Genomic DNA, 19061 nt, shown 5'->3' with positions numbered 1-19061 from the left:
AGGTGATCCTTCTTGAAACCTAGCCAGTAGCTCCTGCATTCCTGCCCTTTCTGGTCTCTCCACCATTTTGTTCTGGCCACTCCCTTCCACGTCTCCTCTACTCTCCCCAAGCTTAACATCTCTGTTCTCCCACCTCTCCTCCTGCTCAGGCCTCTGAGCTCTTTTCATTTTCATGCTACCCGACTTCCCATCTGCTTGGAAAACTTCTCATCTTGCACCCTCCTCTCTTTGTAAAGCCTTTTCTAACCTCCCTCCCCGCTCAGCCTCCACCTTGCTCCACAGGGTTTTGCACATATTTGGTTACAGAATCTGCTGAATCACATAACGTGCTTATCTATTCAGTTGCAGTCTCAGTTCCATGAGGGTAGGCAGTGTCTTTTTTTTAAATAAACTGCGTTATAGAATGATTTTAGATTTACAGAAATATTACGAAGATAGTATAGTACAAAGAATTCCCATATACCCAGTTTCCTCTGTTGTTAACATTTTAAGTTAATGTGGTTCATTTGTCACAACTAATGAACCAATGTTGATACATGTAGCAGCTAAAGTCCATACTTTATTTATATTTCCTTAATTTTTAATTAATGCCTTTTTCTTGTTGCAGAATCCCATGTAGGATATCACATTACATTTAGTCATCATGTAGCCTTAGGCTCCATTTAGCTCTGACAGTTTCTCAGACTTTGTTTTGATGACCTTGAGAGTTTTGAGGGTCAGATGTTCTGTAGAATGTCCCTCAGTTGGGATTTGTCTGACGTTTTTCTCATGAGTTATTTATTTTTGGGAGGAAGACCACAGAGATAAAGTACCATTCTTATGTCAGGGCTGGGTGCTTGTCAGGATGGCTTGTCACAGTTGATGTTGCCCTTGATCACCTGCTCAGGCAGTGCTCTTCAGGGTTCTCTGTGTAAAGTGACTCTTTTCTTCCCCTTACCACGCTGTACTCTTTGGAAAGAATTCACTATGCGTAGCCCATACTTTAGGAGTGGCAGGTTATACGGCCCCTCCATGAGGGCGGAGTAGCTACATAAACTATTGTTCTGCATGGATTTGTCTTCTCCCTCATTTCTTTATATCAGTATGGACTCTGGGCTATTTATTTTATATTTTAGGTTTAATCCAGTACTACTTCTTTTCTTGCCCAAACTCTTGCAGCTTTGGCCATTGGAAGCTCTTTCTGGCCCGTGTCCCTTTTACATACTCCCATTATTGGTGGAGTTTTGAGGGGTTTTGTTTTGTTTTTAACAGCACTTCCTTAGTTTCTGGTACTACAAGATAGTCCAGACTTGTCTTGTGTATTTCCTGTCCCTAACCTAGAATCAGCTTTTTCTCTGAGTCCTATTTCTTTTCATTGGAGAATGAAATGATTTTGTTGAATTACCAAATGACTTGAATGTGCAGCAGATTCCTAGGTTTCTCCTTTGAGAGAGAGACTTCCAGGCCCCAACACCCTGTCTCCGACACACAGGAAACAATTGTGTTTACTGTTAATTGAGGTATTACATTTTCAGGAGCTTTTCAGTCACAAGGAGTGCTTTGAGTCCTCCTCTGTCAGTCAGCACTTCAGGCATCTGGAACACCCCATTCCATAAACATCCAGGTTAATGAGTATTTTACTGGGGTTTTTTTTTTCCACTATTACAAAAGTTTATTTAATAATAAAATGTACACAAGCCAGTTTTTATCATAGTAAAATGTGGAGGGGACATGTGAAAGCAGTTGATTTCTCTGGTGAACACAGCCATTGTTCATACTGGTTCCAGGGCTTCTAACATGATGATACTGTTTCCTCGTATTACCACCACTCCAGTATTCTGTTGCCCACTAGTTGCCATCTCCACACATTCATCTATCACAAGATTCATAAAGGGATCAGAGCCCCACAATATTCCTTGGACGTGTCTGCCACCACTTAATTTTAGTGATAACTTCTCCACAAATTTCTTCCACTCAGGAGGGGGAGCCTTGCTCTTGATGTCTACTTGGTGAGCTCAAAGATGTCTCCTGTTTTACTGTCTCTTTAAGATCAGAATGAAAGATCAAAGCCTATGCTCTTGTCCTGCTGTGTTCAGATCTCTATGGATATGGCGGGTGGTTCTTAGAGAGGCTTCAGGCTGACCGAGTATGACTAAGTTATGGAACAGCAGTTTCAGCCTTGGAGCCCAGGTTCTAGAGCAGAGCTCCCCCGCTGGTATATGGGGAATGGACTACAACATGGCAGAGACCCTGCTCCCCTTGCCTTCAGGGTGGAGACTGAGTGCCCATGGCCTTGGACCGTTGCCCCACATGCCATAGAAATACTGTCCTTTTCCATGAGTGCCATGACATGAGAGCGCTTAGGGAGTTCTGCCCTAGGAGTTCAGGGAGCTCAGAGCTATGTTTTTGATCCATCTATAGTTTTTCACTCAGTCTCTGCATAGCATTTCCTCCCTCCCTTCCCTCTCTCTCTTCCTTTCTTTCTCTTTTCTTTCTTCCCCTCCTTTTTTTTTTAAATTTTGGTAAAATACACATAACACAAAATTGACCGTCTTAACCATTTTTAAGTGTACAGTTCAGTGGCACTAAATACAAATTGTGCAACCATTATCATCATCTATTCCCATAACTCTTTTCATCTTGTAAAACAAAAACTATATCTTTTAAACAACAACTCCCCATTTCCTGCTCCTCCCAGCACCAGCAACCACCCCTTCTACTTTGTCTCTGAATTTGGGTACTCTCAGTACCTCCTATAAGAGAGATCATATAGTATTTGTCATTCTGTGACTGGCCTGTTTCACTCAGCATAATGTTCTCAGTGTTCATCCATGTTGTAGCCTGTGTCAGAATTTTTTTCCTTTTAAAGGCTGAATCATTGCACTGTATGAATAGACCACATTTTCCTTATCCACTCAGTAGGCTCACCTCATTCCTGTTTTCACCTCATTTTTCTTTTTTATTTTATATTGGAGTATAGTTGATTTACAATGTTATGTTACTTTCAGGTGTACAGCAAAGTGATTCAGTTATATCTATTCTTTTTCAGATTCTTTTCCCATATTGGTTATTACAGAGGATTGAGTAGAGTTCCCTGTGCTATATATAGTAGGTTCTTGTTGGTTATCTGTTTTATATATAGTAGTGTGTATATGTTAATCCCAGCCTCCTAATTTATCCCTCCCCCCCTTCTCTTTTGGTAACCACAAGTTTGTTTTTGAAGTCTGTTTCTGTTTTGTAAATAAGTTCATTTGTATCATATTTTTTAGATTCCACGTATAAGTAATATCATATAGTATTTGTCTGACTTCACTTAGTATGATAATCTCTAGGTCCATCCATGTTGCTGTAGATGGCATTATTTCATTCTTTTCTATGGCTGTCATGCCATTTTTCTTTTGCCTCCGTTTCCTTATGCATTTCTGCGGGCAAGGTACCAGAGGCTTGAAAGTCAGTCCAGGTTTGAATCCTTGGTCCTGGTTTTACTGATTATGAGACCTTGGTTAACAAATTACTTAACCTCTCTGAGCTTTATTCCTCATCTGTAAAATGGATATAGAGGAGTGTTACTTATCTCATAGACTGTTGTTTAGAGTTAAGACGGTACGTATATGCAAAGACAGTAAGCACAGTGCCTGGCACATAAGGTGTTCAACAAATCTTAGCTACTAAAACGTGCTCCTCATTTGTACTTTCAAAATTTCTCGTTCTTTTTGGCATGAGGTTAAGATGGAGGAAAGTCCTAAATAATTAAATCATAGAGACGATGTCAACCCCTTGCCATGAGTGCTCTTTAGTGCCCCATTCTAGGGTACGCAGGTGACTGCTGTGCCCTGGGCACCCCCAGGCCTTGAAGCTCTTCGGCCCTGTGACAACAGCAGTAGCAAAGCTCTGGGTGCCTGTGGGCCCTGGGGTGCTGGAGTGAGTTTCTGCATGTCTGCAGGAGGAGACCCACGGTGCCTGCAAGTGGCCTCCTGGCATGGACGGGGAGCCGGAGGACTGGTGTGGGCTCTGGCTCGTCCCAGCTCTCGCCTGCTGCCCTGCTCCCGAGAAGAGGGGAGGAGGAGTTGGGAACAAGTAGTCTTTGTGCTCAGCTCTTAGCCAGCTCAGCTGCACTGAGGGTAGACTGGCAGACCGCCAGGGAAGGCACTGGGATTCAGAGCTGCACGGGGAGTGTCAGAGAGGCTTTCTGTGTCTGTGGGAAGAGCCGGGAAGCTGACATATCTGTTGTAGGCAGAGCCCTCTGCTACAAGGTTTTTGAGACTCCTTTTGCAGACTGGGGTGAGAGCTGGAGACATCAGGAGTTGGTCAGCCTAGCGCTAAATGTTAAAGGGCTGCTGTGGACGTCGCCCTGCCAAGGTGACAGACTTTAGGGGGGATCTTATAAAAAGCAGTGAGGCCTGATTTACGGGGCATCAGGATCTCATGTGTGCTGGACCTTTTCATAAGGATGAGGCCCACCCTCCAGCAGTGGTAGGTCAGTTCTATGACTGGCCCTTTATACCCGGGAGTGGCAATGGGGCCTGATGGACATGAAGATCTCTCTGGCTCCTCCCTGTACAGTCCAGGAACAGCTGGTTCCTGGGTTTTCCTCAGCAGTCCTTCCTTGGAGTACCCCTTGATTTGCTAATCAGGGGATACTCGAAGATTTGTACCTCTCTAATCCAAATGTCGTATGATTACAGGATGCAGTCAGTCCCAGGAGCAGTCATCTAGTGGCTCTGAGGCGGCATCTGGAACAGAGGAGGAGGACGAGCCCAGTTTCATCATGGGGCGATGACGAGGTTGGCCACGGCAGCTGTCTGGAGCCTGGCCCGCTCTGTGACCGGGACCCCAGAAAATCCTCCACAGGCCTCAAGGGGAAGGGAGCAATCTCTGTTTCAGCTCAGTTTCCCTCCCAAAGCCTCACTGGATAGAAGCAAGTAGAAGTCCACCCTAAGGGCTCACAGCCCCTGTGTTGGCAGGACTGGGCCTGTGGGAGAGAGGACTGTCTCCTGGACACTCGAGGGCACTGCCAGGCAGGGTTCGTTAATGTTCTCGCTGCAAGGGGGAAATGTATGACCTGGTCCCCCTGGTGCCTGCTCTCACATAATTGGACACTGATGAGTTTGGGGCTGGTTTCTGTGAAGCGAATGTTTATTTAGTAAAGAACAGAAAAACTCCAGGTTTTGTTCTGACCTGTGAATGTTAATTACAGAAACTGTAGAGAAGGCTGTGAAACGACATGAGAGGGATGGGGCCTGTTCCCAGACTCGTTGAAGGAAATGGCCGTGGAGCCAACTCACTGCAGGGCACGTGACCTCCATTTCCTTCAACGGAGAGTGCAGACTGCACCCCAGAACACATGCGCAGAGGGAGATGTGGGACTTAACTGAGGCTGAGCCAGAAGAGAGGACCTTAACGTGTGAGAGGAGCTTTGGAAAAACAACTGGTGAGTAGAAAATAAGCAGGTAGAGAATCTAAGCAGGTAGAGAATCCAGCCTGGGCTGGAGCAGAGGAGATGGCCTGGGGGATCCTAGCTGCACTGCAGGGGAAGCAGATGCATTGGCCAAAAGCTGCATTTTCATCTGGAGTTAAGAGGGGATCTAAACAGAAAATGGGAGGTGACTGAGGGTGTCTTTTCAGGCCAAGAGGAGGAACAGGGATGGTCTCTAATTTTAGAGCCTTAGCTCACTTTTTGGATATTTCCAAGCTTCTAGCTCTATTTTGTGCCTTTTATGGAGTTTGATAGAAGTAGGGAAATAGTGGTTTTGAGTGAAGGGAAACTAAGAAACATCTTACTTTTCTCAATTTCTCTGGCTCCACCCTGAGCCATGCGACATCTGTGATAACTTCTGTCTTTCCGCAGTTCAAGTCACAGGAATTTTTCTTTCCCAGGAAGCTGAAATGGCAAGTCAGCCATAATAAATTAGCACACACCCTAACTGTACATCTTGAAAGCCATGTTTCTCTTTCATCAGGGACTGGCTGGTTAGTTTTGTGTCCTCCAATCTATCTTTTTTTTTTGCGGTATGCAGGCCTCTCACTGTTGTGGCCTCTCCTGTTGCAGAGCACAGGCTCCAGACGCACAGGCCCAGCAGCCATGGCTCATGGGCCCAGCCGCTCTGCGGCATGTGGGATCCTCCCGGACTGGGGCAGGAACCCATGTCCCCTGCATCAGTAGGCGGACTCCCAACCACTGCACCACCAGGGAAGCCCTCCTATCTGTCTATCTTTGAATTGAACTGTTGGTTTCTTTATCTCTCCCCAGATTCAAAGTAAGAGTTATGACACACACTTCAGTGAGCCTCTCACACTGGAGGCACTCCCTGCATCTGCCCAGTGCCCCTGGCCAAGAGCTCAATGAGATACCAAAGCACATATGTGCTGGACAGGTGGGCAAATGACTAGACAAATGGGAGGGTGCCAGACTGGATAGCTGTTTTTACCTTTACTGTCAGAAGAAGATGTTCAGGGAGAAAATGTCCTCCAGTGGTTTCTGATGATATTTAGGGGGGTATCAGGACCTTAGTATTTCTGTTACCAACCAGAAACTTGGATCAGGTCACCCAACACTCAGCAACTAACATTGTACTTTCTGTTATCACAACCCAGTTTATCGCAGGGTGCCAAGCAAGGAGAACAGGCAGCTCGTGCTCAAAAGACCCAAACTCCCCAGCGGCTTTCAGAGAAGGGCTTTTGAAGACTGAGGGAGAGGCCACAGGATGGGCAATCAGCTCATACAATTCTGATTGGTTAATGGTGAATAATTGGGTGACGTTTTGGGAATCTCAGCCTTTTGGTTCCAACCAGTCTGGGGTCTACATGCTGGTAGTCAGCATGCAGTTAACTTCTTTCACCTGGTGGGGGTCTTGATATCTGCAAAACAACTCAAGGGCATGGCTCGGGATACTAGTTATAGGCCTTGAGGCACTAAAGGTCCTTGACTTTGTTTTATGGCTAAATTATTATTTTGCCTTAGTTGACTGCTTTCCTTTGTTTCTGCATTTTCTTCTAATTAAATTTGCTCTTTGGAACCCAGGGAAGGCCTGGGAGGCTAAAACAGGGGACATTGTGTGTGGGGGGGGTCTTTCTCTAGGAAGGCCCACAGGGTCCTGCTTGGTTTTAGTCAGCCTTTTTCTTTGATACACCTCCAGCCTGAGGGGAAGAGAGGCAACAACCTTTTTCAGGATTAGAGGAGAGAGTCACTGACTTTTTTAATATGTTTATTTGTCTGCACCGGGTCTTAGTCACAGCATGTGTGATCTAGTTCCCTGCCTTGGGAGCACGGAGTCTTAGCCACTGGACCACGAGGGAAGTCCCGAGTCCCTGACTTTTCATTTTTAAAGAATTCTCAAGTTGTTTTGTATTATAAAACATTACCTCTCTCTCTGACTGCTTTGTCACAGCACCTGGACAAACATTTGAAAATTAGTAGACATATTATAATGAGGAAATTAGTAGACATATTATAATGAGGATAATGATCAAAATGCACCCGTGTAGTATATGCCCCAGAAGTCTTCCCATTACAGATGGCAGCCAGGAAAATAGGTTTCAGAGCAGGTCCTTTTTATGTAAATTCTGTAAGTAGGATTTCCAATTAACTCTGTAAGGGTATTAACATATACATAACAGGAGTTATTGGCCACTACACGTCTTTTTTGTTGTCAAAATATAATTTAAAGCAATTTTCGTATCTGGTACTATTCTGCCTAAAGAATCTAGTGCCTTCTGCTGGGAGGCTATCGCTTGAGCCGTCTTGCTTGTTACCATTCCTAAAGAGAACGGTTTCGTAGCATCCTTGAGTCTGATAGAGTTCAGAACGTTCAGGTTCTCAGTAATGTAGGAATGTGTCTGAAACCATGTCCGTGATAGGCACCCAGATCCATTTGGGATGCCTGAACCAGTTACTTCCTTTTGATTTTTAAATGCATCCTTCAATGGTTAAAGCAGATGCACAATGTATGTTTGATAAACTAGAACAGCCTTACCTTATAAGCCAGAATGACTTCTCCATACCTCAATACGTGAAAGTTTCCTCCATCATTTTCCCTTTTTTGTTTGCAGATCTTTCAGTAGCAAGCAGTGATACACATCGTGAGTAGTTATTCAGCTTCACTGGAGAATTTCCTTTCTATCCTGAACATTGGAGTCAGAAGTATATTAGAAATAAAATAAAAACTTTCCATTTTGATAGGGAGACACATTTGGTGAACAGCTCCATTGAATTAGGATGGATCTTAACAGACCTGGTCCAGATTCTTGGGTCAGCTGTCTTCCAGTACAGAAGCCCTTGAGTGGGAAATATTAATTCAAGAGTCAGTTTCCTTCGGTTTCACTGTGCATGAGCTACTTAATACCTGAGAAGGGATCTTTCATTTAGGTTGGAGAGAGTCTTAAAAGTGATGTCTTTTCCAGTATGTATAATCTCCTGGTTGTGGATCATGGGGCATCTGATCTTCATCCAGAAATAGATTTCCGTGATCAGTTTCAGAAACAAGCTTAGAATTATTCCTTTAGTAACTTAATTAAAATACTTTAGCACCAAGGTCATCTTGGATGTAGATAATACAAAAACCCTCAGTATATACAAAACCTCAATATCCAAAAGGTACATTATCAAAACATAATCTCTAATTTATCCTCATTTCTACCAAATTGGGCCAAATTAAGTCTAGTTTCAGTAAACAGCCTGATTTACCTAAGTGTAACTGGTCGTATAGGCTCTTTTCAATTGGCTGTGCTAGAACTTTTCTTAAGGAATATCAATTGAACTTTTTAAAAACCTTGAGGCCAGGAAAATCATAACTTGCCCTCGGATTTTGCCTGCAGTATCTGTAGATGTGAGAGAATTCCTCCCTTCTCAAGGTTCCTAAAATATCTCAATATTCCTGCTCCTGCCAGGAGGTGACCTTCCTTATTCAGCTGATAAAGCTGTTGGGACTCTGAGTTTCCAACTCCTGGAGGGATCAGGTCAAGAGAAAAGATAAATGATTCAATTCCACTTACAAAGCAATTCCACTTACAAAGGTAAAACTTACCAAGTTGTTATAAAGGGAAAGGGAAAGTTTTCCTTATGTCTAGAAAACACAGACTAAACACCAGCAGTGTTTCAGACAAAAACATAACCATATTCATTAGTTCACTCAGTACTATGTAACTAATCTTGATCTAAATCTTGTTAACAGTTTTATGAAACAATCAGGGTTTCCATCAGAATTTCTTAACGAGTTCAGCAGTATGATCTGGAAGTTATCAGTCTTATACTTGCCAAAATCCTTTCTATGAATCTTAAGATTTTGCAAAAGCATGAGTGAAATATCTGTGAATGACAAGACTTGAAAAGGCACAGTTAAGGATCTGATTACAATGCAATTGACAAAGAAGCTTAACCAAGTTGCTGTGACATATAATATTTTAAAGATAACTAGAATTAAGACTGATAACAATACCAGGACATCTCCAAATTTTAGGAACTTCATATAATTTTTAGAACACTTGATGGATGTTTACCCATACAGTATTACCTAAGAAATTACCTAAGAAGGTTTTTTGTTTTGTTTAGTTTTTTTGCGTTATGCAGGCCTCTCACTGTTGTGGCCTCTCCCGTTGCGGAGCACAGGCTCAGCGGCCATGGCTCATGGGCCCAGCTGCTCGGCGGCATGTGGGATCTTCCCGGACCCGGGCACAAACCCAAGTCCCCCGCATCGGCAGGCAGACTCTCAACCACTGCGCCACCAGGGAAGCCCACCTAAGAAGGTTTTATCACCACTCATTTGATAGTGCTTCTCGTGTAATTTAACATACGAAATAATCTGAATTAGTGTAATATTTTTCTCTCTGAGATGCCTCAGGGGCCTTTGAAAGGTCCCAAATTAGAGGTCAAAAGAACTTCAATTTAGAATTTGATTTGAGGAAGTTTGTCAAAAATAAAGTTTTACTGGGACTCCCCTGGTGGTCCAGTGGTAAAGAATCTGCCTTCCAATGCAAGGGATGCAGGTTCCATCCCTGGTTGGGTAACTAAGATCCCACGTGCTGCAACTATTGAGCTTGCGCGCCTCAATGAGAGAACCCGCGTGCCACATACTACAGAGCCCACGCACTCTGGAGCCCACGTGCCACAACTAGAGAGAAACCCAAGCAGACCATGGGCCATAACGAAAAAGATCCCATATTCCTCAACAATGATCCCATGTGCCACAACTAAGACCCAATGCAGCCAAAAAAATAAGGGAAATATTTAAAAAATAAAGCTTTAACGAAAAGACCACCTACAGAATGGGAAAAAATATTTGCAAATGATGAGACTGGCAAGGGCTTAATTTCCAAAATATACATACAGCCCAGTATCCAAAAAAACCCAATCAAAAAATGGGCAGAAGATTTAAATAGACATTTCTCCAAAGAAGACATACAGGTGGCCGACAGGTACATAAAAAGATGTTCAATATCACTAATTATTAGAGAAATGCAAATCAAAACTATAATGAGGTATCACCTCACACCAGTCAGATTGGCTATCATTAAGAAGTCTACAGGGATTTCCCTGGTGGTCCAGGGTTAAGACTCCATGTGCCCAATGCAGGGGGCCCAGATTCCATCCCTGGTCACTAAAATCCCACATACCACAACTAAGCCCTTGTGCTGCAACTACTGAGCCCACACGCTCTAGAGCCCATGCCGTCTAAAGCCTGCGTGCCACAACTAGAGAAGCCAGTGCACCGCAATGAAGAGCCTGCAGAGCCATAATTAATTTTTAAAAGTCTACAAATAATAAATGCTGGAGGGGGTGTGGAGAAAAAGGAACCCCCTTACACTGTTGGTAGGAATGTAAATTCGTGCAGCCACTATGGAGAACAGTATGGAGTTTCCTTAAAAGAGACTAAATAGAGTTACTGTATGATCTGGTGACCTGGAGAAATTAATTTCAAAAAGATACACACACTCCAATGTTCATAGGAGCACTATTCACAATAGCCAAGACATGGAAATAACCTAAGTGTCCATGGACAAACGAATGGATAAAGACGATATGCTATATATATATACACAGTGGACTATTAGCCATAAAAAAGAATGAGACAATGCCATTTGCAGCAACATGAATGGACCTAGGGATGATTATACTAAATGAAATCAGAGACAAATATATGATACTGCTTATATGTGGAATCTAAAAAAAATCCTACAAATGAACTTATTTTACAGACAGACTCACAAACATAGAAAACAAACTTACGGTTGTCAAAGGGGAAATGGAGTGGGGGGATACATTAGGAATTTGGGATTAAAATATATATACTACTATCTATAATATAAAATAGATAACCAACAAGGACCTACTGTATAGTACAGGGAACTATACTCAATATCTTGTAATGGGGCTTCTCTGGTGGTACAGTCATTAAGAATCCACCTGCCAATGCAGGGGACGGGGATTCAAGCCCTGGTCCGGGACGATCCCACATGCCACAGAGCAACTAAGACCACGCGCCACAACTACTGAGCCTGCACTGTAGAGCCCACGAGCCACAACTACTGAAATCCGTGCACCTAGAGCCAATGCTCCACAACAAGAGAAGCCACTGCAATGAGAAGCCTGTGCACCACGATGAAGAGTAGCCCCCGCTCACCACAAAGAAGAACCAGTGCAGCCAAAAATATTTAATTTTTTAAAAATACCTTGTAGGGCTTCCCTGGTGGCGCAGTGGTTGGGAGTCCGCCTGCCGATGCAGGGGACGCAGGTTTGTACCCCAGTCTGGGAGGATCCCACATGCCGCGGAGCAGCTGAGCCCATGAGCCATGGCCGCTGAGCCTGCGCGTCCGGAGCCTGTGCTCCGCAACGAGAGAGGCCACAACAGTGAGAGGCCCGCGTACCGTAAAAATACCTTGTAATAACTATAATGGAAAAGAATCTAAAAAATACACGTATTCATACGTATATTTGTATATATACACACACATATATAACTGAATCACTTTGCTGTACATCTGAAACTAACAGCACTGTAAATCGACTATATTTCAAAAAGTTTTTTTAAATAAAGTTTTAAAACACTTGGTCAAGTACAATCCTAAGTATTGTGAAAGTATTCACTTAACTAAAGTGACAGTGAAGATTTCAAAGGCAAATACAGAAGGTTACAACAGATCACGTAAGAAACAGTCTTATTGGGAGTTCCATGGTGTTCTAGTGGTTAGGATTCAGCACTGTCACTGTGCTGTGGTCCAGGCTCAATCCCGGGTCACGGAACTGAGATCCCGTAAGCCACGTGGTGAGGTCAAGATATTAAAAAATAATAAAAGTATTACTTAAAGTAGCTCAGTATTCCAAGAAAGCTGTCTCATAACAAAAAACCAAACTCCAGGGCTTCCCTGTTGGCACACTGGTTCAGAGACCACCTGCCAATGCAGGGGACACAGGTTTGCGCCCTGGTCCCGGAAGATCCCACATGCCGCAGAATGCCTAGGCCCGTGAGCCATGGCCAGAGCCTGCACGTCTGGAGCCTATGCTCCGCAACGGGAGAAAACAAAAACAAACTCCAGTCTTGTATCAGCTTAAATAAATAAAATACTTTTTAAAATAAATTTATTTTTGGCTGCATTGGGTCTTCGTTGCTGCGTGCAGGCTTTCTCTAGTTGCAGCGATGGGGGGCTACTCTTCGATGCAGTGCATGGGCTTCTCATTGCAGTGGCTTCTCATTGCAGAGCCCAGGCTCTAGGCACATGGGCTTCAGTAGTTGTGGCGCACAGGCTCTAGAGCACAGGCTCAGTAGTTGTGGCACACAGGCTTAGTTGCTCCACGGCATGTGGGATCTTCCTGGAACAGGGCTCAAACCCGTGTCCCCTGCATTGGCAGATGGATTGTTAACCACCACGCCAACAGGGAAGCTCTATCAGCTTACTTTTAATAACAAAATTAATTTACTTAGATTGAATTCAGTGTAATCTTATCCAGTTCTGACCACAAACAAAACTCTTTTCTCAAGTTTCCTCTTCCACAACTTCCTATATCCATAGGAGTTTGTCCCTTATTCTTTTCCCATCCAGAAACAACCAGCTCTAGGACAAATCTATTCTTTAACAAAAATATCTCCATTTTTCATACCTTCTTGCCAACAACATATATCCTACTTCCTTTACATACTGAAATGTTTCCCTTATTTTTAGTAGTTTTTAATTATCACAATTTTTAACCCTTAAAAACTTTAATCTCTAGCAAAAACCAAGAGGCAAGCAACTGTGAAATGTTTATCATACCAGCATTTTCTGATTAGCAAACTTAGGAACATCTTCTATAACCTAAAACATTTTCTCATAGAAAATGTGGTACACGACATGTTTGGGTTTATTAGACATATCTTTTGTCCTCTTGTTAGAGAAAAACTAAATTAGGTAAACAGACTTGCTGTAAACAGACTTGTTTAGCAAGTGTTCCACTATTTCATCTTATTTAAAAATGATTTAGACATTCAATTTTCATCATTTTACCTTCATTTAGGAAAACTCAAGTTACCAAAAATCTGGAAAAACAACTATTCCTAAAGAGTTCACCTAAAAGCTTTTATCCCATTTATCTCTATTACTTATGACAATATCATACCAAGTTAATCTTTTCTTGCTGACAAAATTTGCAACAGGGATAATGAGAATTTATTGATTTTCAGTAAACCTAAGTACAATAAAAGTATCATACTTGATGACTCTAAAGACAGGTCTGTATTAAACCAAACTTAATATCTGGTATTAAACTTAGTTTAATACTGACTACTCCCCCAGATCACATGAACTTGAAATTCATTTGGGTTAATTTCTGTTGTATTCCTGAGAATTTATATAAGCACTTAATTCCCTTTGAGCCAATCAATTAGAGCTCATTTACAAATTAATTTTTAAAGACAGAACTAGAGATCCCATAGTTTCATTTTAAAACAATCATAAATTAGACGTCTAAAACACATTAATTTATAACAGTTGGAATAAGTTTACTTGAGTTTTAAAACGCTTCTTTTCCCATTTCCTCTCAGTTTCAGGTTCTACCAGGTAAGCTGAGACCATAGTCTCAGACAGTGTGAGCTGTGTTTGCATTTCAAGGAAATAAGTTATAACTTAACCTTTTACCTAGGAGTACTTTTGCTCTCTCAGGGCCAGAATTTTGAAAAGAATTTTTAAAAAAATTTTACTTTCTTTATACAGTATGTTATTAGTTATCTATTGTATACATATTAGTGTACATATGTCAATCCCAATCTCCCAATTTATCCCACCACCATCCCCCCCCAAAAAAGAATTTTTTTTTAAATCAAGCCAGACGTCTCTAACTGCATATGCAAAAAAAAAAAAAAAAAAGTTTTAGGGCTTCCCTGGTGGTGCAGTGATTAAGAATCCGCCTGCCGACGCAAGAGATACGGGTTCGAGCCCTGGTCTGGGAAGATCCCACATGCCGCAGAACAACTAAGCCTGTGCGCCACAACTACTGAGCCTGCGTTCTGGAGCCCACAAGCCACAGCTACTGAGCCTGTGTGCCACAACTACTGAAGCCCACGCGCCTAGAGCCCATGCTCCCAACAAGAGAGTCCACCACAATGCAAAGCCATTTTTCTCCAGTTTAAACATTCTGGCCATGTGGTATTAGAACAAAGTCATCTTTCTTTTCATAGAAACATAGCTGAAGATTTCCCAATTTTGTAAAATACACCCCAGAGGACTACAAGATGCAATAAAGCTCCAATTTCCCTTTTTTTCATACAGCTGGTATTACCAGAAACAGATCAGAACCAGGCAACCCAGTGCTGAGAGGCCTCTCAGGATCACAGTTCCCTAGCACAAGAATGGAAGATTTCCTACCTGTTGTTCCAGATAGGGGTACCAACGAGCCTTGGTTTAACAGGGAGTTTCCCAGTCACCGCAAGGGCAGCGTGGGATGGCTGAAGCACTCCTCAACCCAGAAGAGAACACTCCAATTAAAGCAGCATTTTGGGGACTCCTCTGGTGGCCCAGTGGGTAAGACTCAGTGCTCCCAGTGCTGGGGCCCTGGGTTCAATCCCTGGTCGGGGAACTAGGTTCCACAAGCATGCTGCAACTAAGAGTCCGTGTGCCACAACTAAAAGATCCCACGTGCCACAACAAAGACCTGGTGCAGCCAAAATAAATATAGTTTTTAAAAAAAGCATTTTGCTCAAAACCAGACCACCAAGTCCTATGCTTTCTCCCACCCCACCCTCCAAAGGAAAAGTTCCATTCAAGGCAACCCAGTACGGAAAAGTATCCTGGTGTGGTCACATGAGAGGCCCACGTACTGCAAAAAAAAAAAAAAAAAAAAAAAAGTGTGATGGGGCTTTCCTGGTGGCACAGTTGTTGGGAGCCCGCCTGCCAATGTGGAGGACACGGGTTCGTGCCCTGGTCTGGGAGGATCCCACGTACCGCGGAGCGGCTGGGCCCGTGAGCCATAGCTGCTGAGCCTGCGCGTCCGGAGCCTGTGCTCCACAACGGGAGATGCCACAGTGGTGAGAAGCCCACGTACCACAAAAAAAATCGGTGTGAGGGAAAGGGTCACAGGTGAGTAATCAGCTCCTGTACAATTCTCTGGTTGATGATGAGATAACAGCATGATGTTTTGAGAATCTCAGTTATCAACCTTCTGGTTCCAACTGGTCTGGGGTCTATGTGCTGGTGGTCAGCATGCAGTTAACTTCCTCCACCTGGTGGGGGTTTAGTTTCTGCAAAAGAACTCAAGGGTATGGCTCAGGATATTATCTGTATCCCTGGAGGAGGAACTCAAGGTTCTCGACTTTGTTTTATGGCTAAACTATTATTTTGTCTTGCTTGACTGGTTTCCTTTGTTTCTGCATTTTCTCAATCTCATTAAATTTGCTCTTTGGAAAAGCGAACACTTCTACACTGTTGCTGGGAAGCTAAGTTGGTGCAGCCACTTTGGAAAACAGTATGGAGGTTCCTCAGAAAACTAAAAATAGAATTACCATATATATGAGGGACTTCCCTGGGAGTCCAGTGGTTAAGACTCTGTACTTCCACTGCAGGGGGCACAGGTTCAATCCCTGGTCAGGGAACTAAGATCCCAAATGCCATGTGGTGCAGCCAAAAAAAAAAAAAAAAAAAGGAATTACCATATGATCCAGCAATCCTAATCCTGGAAATATATCCACACAAAACTATAATTTTAAAAGATATATTCACCCCTATGTTCATAGCAGCACTATTCACAATAGCCAAGACAATGAAACAACCTAAATGTCCATCAACAGATGAATGCATAAAGATGTTATACACACACACACACGATGGAATACTATTCAGCCATGAAAAAGAATGAAATAATGCCATTTGCAGCAACATGGATGGACCTAGAGATTATCATACTAAGTGAAGTAAGTCAGACAGAGAAAGACAAATACCATATGATATCACTTATATCTGGAATCTAAACTATGACACAAAGGAACCTATCTATGAAACAGAATCACGGACATAGAAAACAGATTGGTGGTTGGGCTAGGTGGGGTGTTGGGGGAGGGATGGAGTGGGAGGTTGGGGTTAGCGGATGTATTATATACAGGATGGATAAACACCAAGGTCCTACTGTGTAGCACAGGGAACTATATTCAATATTCTATGACAAACCATAATGGAGAGGAGGAACCAAGATGGTGGAGTAGAAGCACATGCTCTCACTCCCTCTTGTGAGGACACCAGAATCACAACTAGCTGCTGGACAGTCATCGACAGGAAGACACTGGAACTCACCAAAAAGATACCCCACATCCAGAGACAAAGGAGAAGGCACAATGAGACAGTAGGAGGGGCACAATCACAGTAAAATCAAATCCCATAACGACTAGGTGGGTGACCCACAGACTGGAGAACACTTATACCACAGAAGTCCACCCACTGGACTGAAGGTTCTGAGCCCCACATCAGGCTTCCCAACCTGCGGGTCCAGCAATGGGAGAAGGAATTCCTAGAGAATCAGACTTGGAAGCCTAGTGGGAATTGATTGCAGGAATTCAACAGGACTGCGGGAAACAGAGACTCCACTCTTGGAGGGCACACACAAAGTAGTGTGCGAATCGGAACCCAGGGGAAGGAGCAGGGGCCCCAGGGGAGACTGAACCAGACCTACCTGCTAGTGTTGGAGGGTCTCCTGCAGAGGCGGGGGTGGGGGGCTGTGGCTCCCTGTGGGGACAAGGACACTGGCAGCAGAAGTTCTGGGAAGTAATCCTTGGTGTGAGCCTTCCCAGAGTCTGTCATTAGCCCCACCAAAGCGCCCAGGTAGGTTCCAGTGTTGGGTTGCCTCAGGCTAAACAACCAACAGGGAGGGAACCCAGCCCAACCCATCAACAGTCAAGTGGATTAAAGTTTTACTGAGCTCTGCCCATCAGAGCAACAGTCAGCTCTACCCACCACCAGTCCCTCCCATCAAGCCTCTTAGATAGCCTCATCCACCAGAGGGCAGACAGCAGAAGCAAGAACTACAATCCTGCAGCCTGTGGAACAAAAACCACATTCACAGAAAGATAGACAAGATGAAAAGGCAGAGGGCTATGTACCAGATGAAGGAACAAGATAAAATCCCAGAAAAACAACTAAATGAAGTGGGGATAGGCAACCTTCCAGAAAAAGAATTCAGAATAATGATAGTGAAGATGATCCAGGACCTCGGAAAAAGACTGGAGGCAAAGATTGAGAAGATGCAAGAAATGTTTAACAAAGACCTAGAAGAATTAAAGAACAAACAAACAGAGATGAACAATACAATAAGTGAAATGAAAACTACACTAGAAGGAATCAATAGCAGAATAACTGAGGCAGAAGAACAGATAAGTGACCTGGAAGACAGATGGTGGAATTCACTGCTGCGGAACAGAAGAAAAAAGAATGAAAAGAAATGAAAACAGCCTAAGAGACCTCTGGGACAACATTAAACGCAACCAACATTTGCATTATAGGGGGTCCCCGAAGGCGAAGAGAGAGAGAAAGGACCAGAGAAAATATATAAAGAGATTACAGTCGAAAACTTCCCTAACATGGGAAAGGAAATAGCCACCCAAGTCCAGGAAGCACAGCGAGTCCCATACAGGATAAACCCAAGGAGAAACACACCGAGACACATAGTAAATCAAACTGGCAAAAATTAAAGAAAAAGAAAAATTATTGAAAGCAAGGGAAAAATGACAAATAACATACAAGGGAACTCCCATAAGGTTAACAGCTGATTTCTCAGCAGAATCTCTACAAGCCAGAAGGGAGTGGCGTGATATACTTAAAGTGATGAAAGGGAAGAACCTACAACCAAGATTACCCGGCAAGGATCTCTTTCAGATTCGATGGAGAAATCAAAAGCTTTACAGACAAGCAAAGGCAAAGAGAATTCAGCACCACCAAACCAGCTCTACAACAAATGCTAAAGGACCTTCTCTAAGTGGGAAACACAAGAAAAGAAAAGGATCTACAAAAACAAACCCAAAACAATTAAGAAAATGGTCATAGGAACATACATATAGATAATGACCTTAAACGTGAATGGATTAAATGCTCCAACCAAAAGACACAGGTTTCATGAATGGATACAAAAACAAGACCCATATATATGCTGTCTACAAGAGACCCACTTCAGACCTAGGGACACATACAGACTGAAAGTGAGGGGATGGAAAAAGATATTCCATGCAAATGGAAATCAAAAGAAAGCTGGAGTAGCAATACTCATATCAGATAAAATAGACTTTAAAATAAAGAATGTTACAAGAGACAAGGAAGGACATTACATAATGATCAAGAGATCAATCCAAGAAGAAAATATAACAATTGTAAATATTTACGCACCCAACATAGGAGCACCTCAATACATAAGGCAACTGCTAACAGCTACAGAAGAGGAAATCGACAGTAACACAATAATAGTGGGGGACTTTAACACCTCACTTACAGCAACAAGACAGATCATTCAAAATGAAAATAAATAAGGAAACAGAAGCTTTAAATGACACAACAGACCAGACAGATTTAATTGACATTTACAGGACATTCCATCCAAAAACAGCAGATTACACTTTCTTCTCAAGTGCACATGGAACATTCTC

The 19061-nt window shown here is 43.0% G+C and overlaps 1 protein-coding gene, 1 long non-coding RNA gene and 1 pseudogene across 5 annotated transcripts in view; 1 reads left to right on the top strand and 2 right to left on the bottom strand.

Annotated features, from left to right (window-relative positions):
• The window catches only part of PRKRIP1 (PRKR interacting protein 1), a 33752-nt gene extending 18465 nt beyond the window's left edge, over positions 1-15287 (top strand). Inside the window, exons 6-7 of one of the 4 annotated variants that reach the window (XR_003793199.1) lie at positions 4665-5410; positions 14713-15287. Coding sequence is in view for 2 of the 4 variants with exons in the window: in XM_029221002.1 (XP_029076835.1) it covers positions 4665-4759 (95 nt within the window). In the remaining 2 variants the exon portion in view is untranslated. Of the gene's footprint in view, positions 1-4664; positions 5739-6573; positions 10222-14712 lie in introns of those variants that run through there. The other 3 variants (XR_003793200.1, XM_029221002.1, XM_029221001.1) reach the window with 3 other exon arrangements.
• On the bottom strand, positions 7-1994 carry LOC114894401 (annotated as a pseudogene).
• LOC114894402 lies at positions 3258-8241 on the bottom strand. Its single transcript, XR_003793201.1, has 4 exons — positions 8211-8241; positions 7342-8100; positions 5761-5860; positions 3258-4712 (listed from the first exon to the last, which is right to left on the bottom strand). It is a non-coding gene; the product is annotated as an uncharacterized LOC114894402 (long non-coding RNA).
• Positions 15288-19061: the final 3774 nt, after the last annotated feature.

Source organism: Monodon monoceros, unplaced genomic scaffold, assembly GCF_005190385.1.
Source record: "Monodon monoceros isolate NGI ecotype Baffin Bay Population unplaced genomic scaffold, NGI_Narwhal_1 Super_Scaffold_13, whole genome shotgun sequence".
NCBI lineage: Eukaryota > Metazoa > Chordata > Mammalia > Artiodactyla > Monodontidae > Monodon > Monodon monoceros.
The sequence above is the reverse complement of the archived record's forward strand: the minus strand, read 5'-3'. Positions and strand labels throughout refer to the sequence as shown.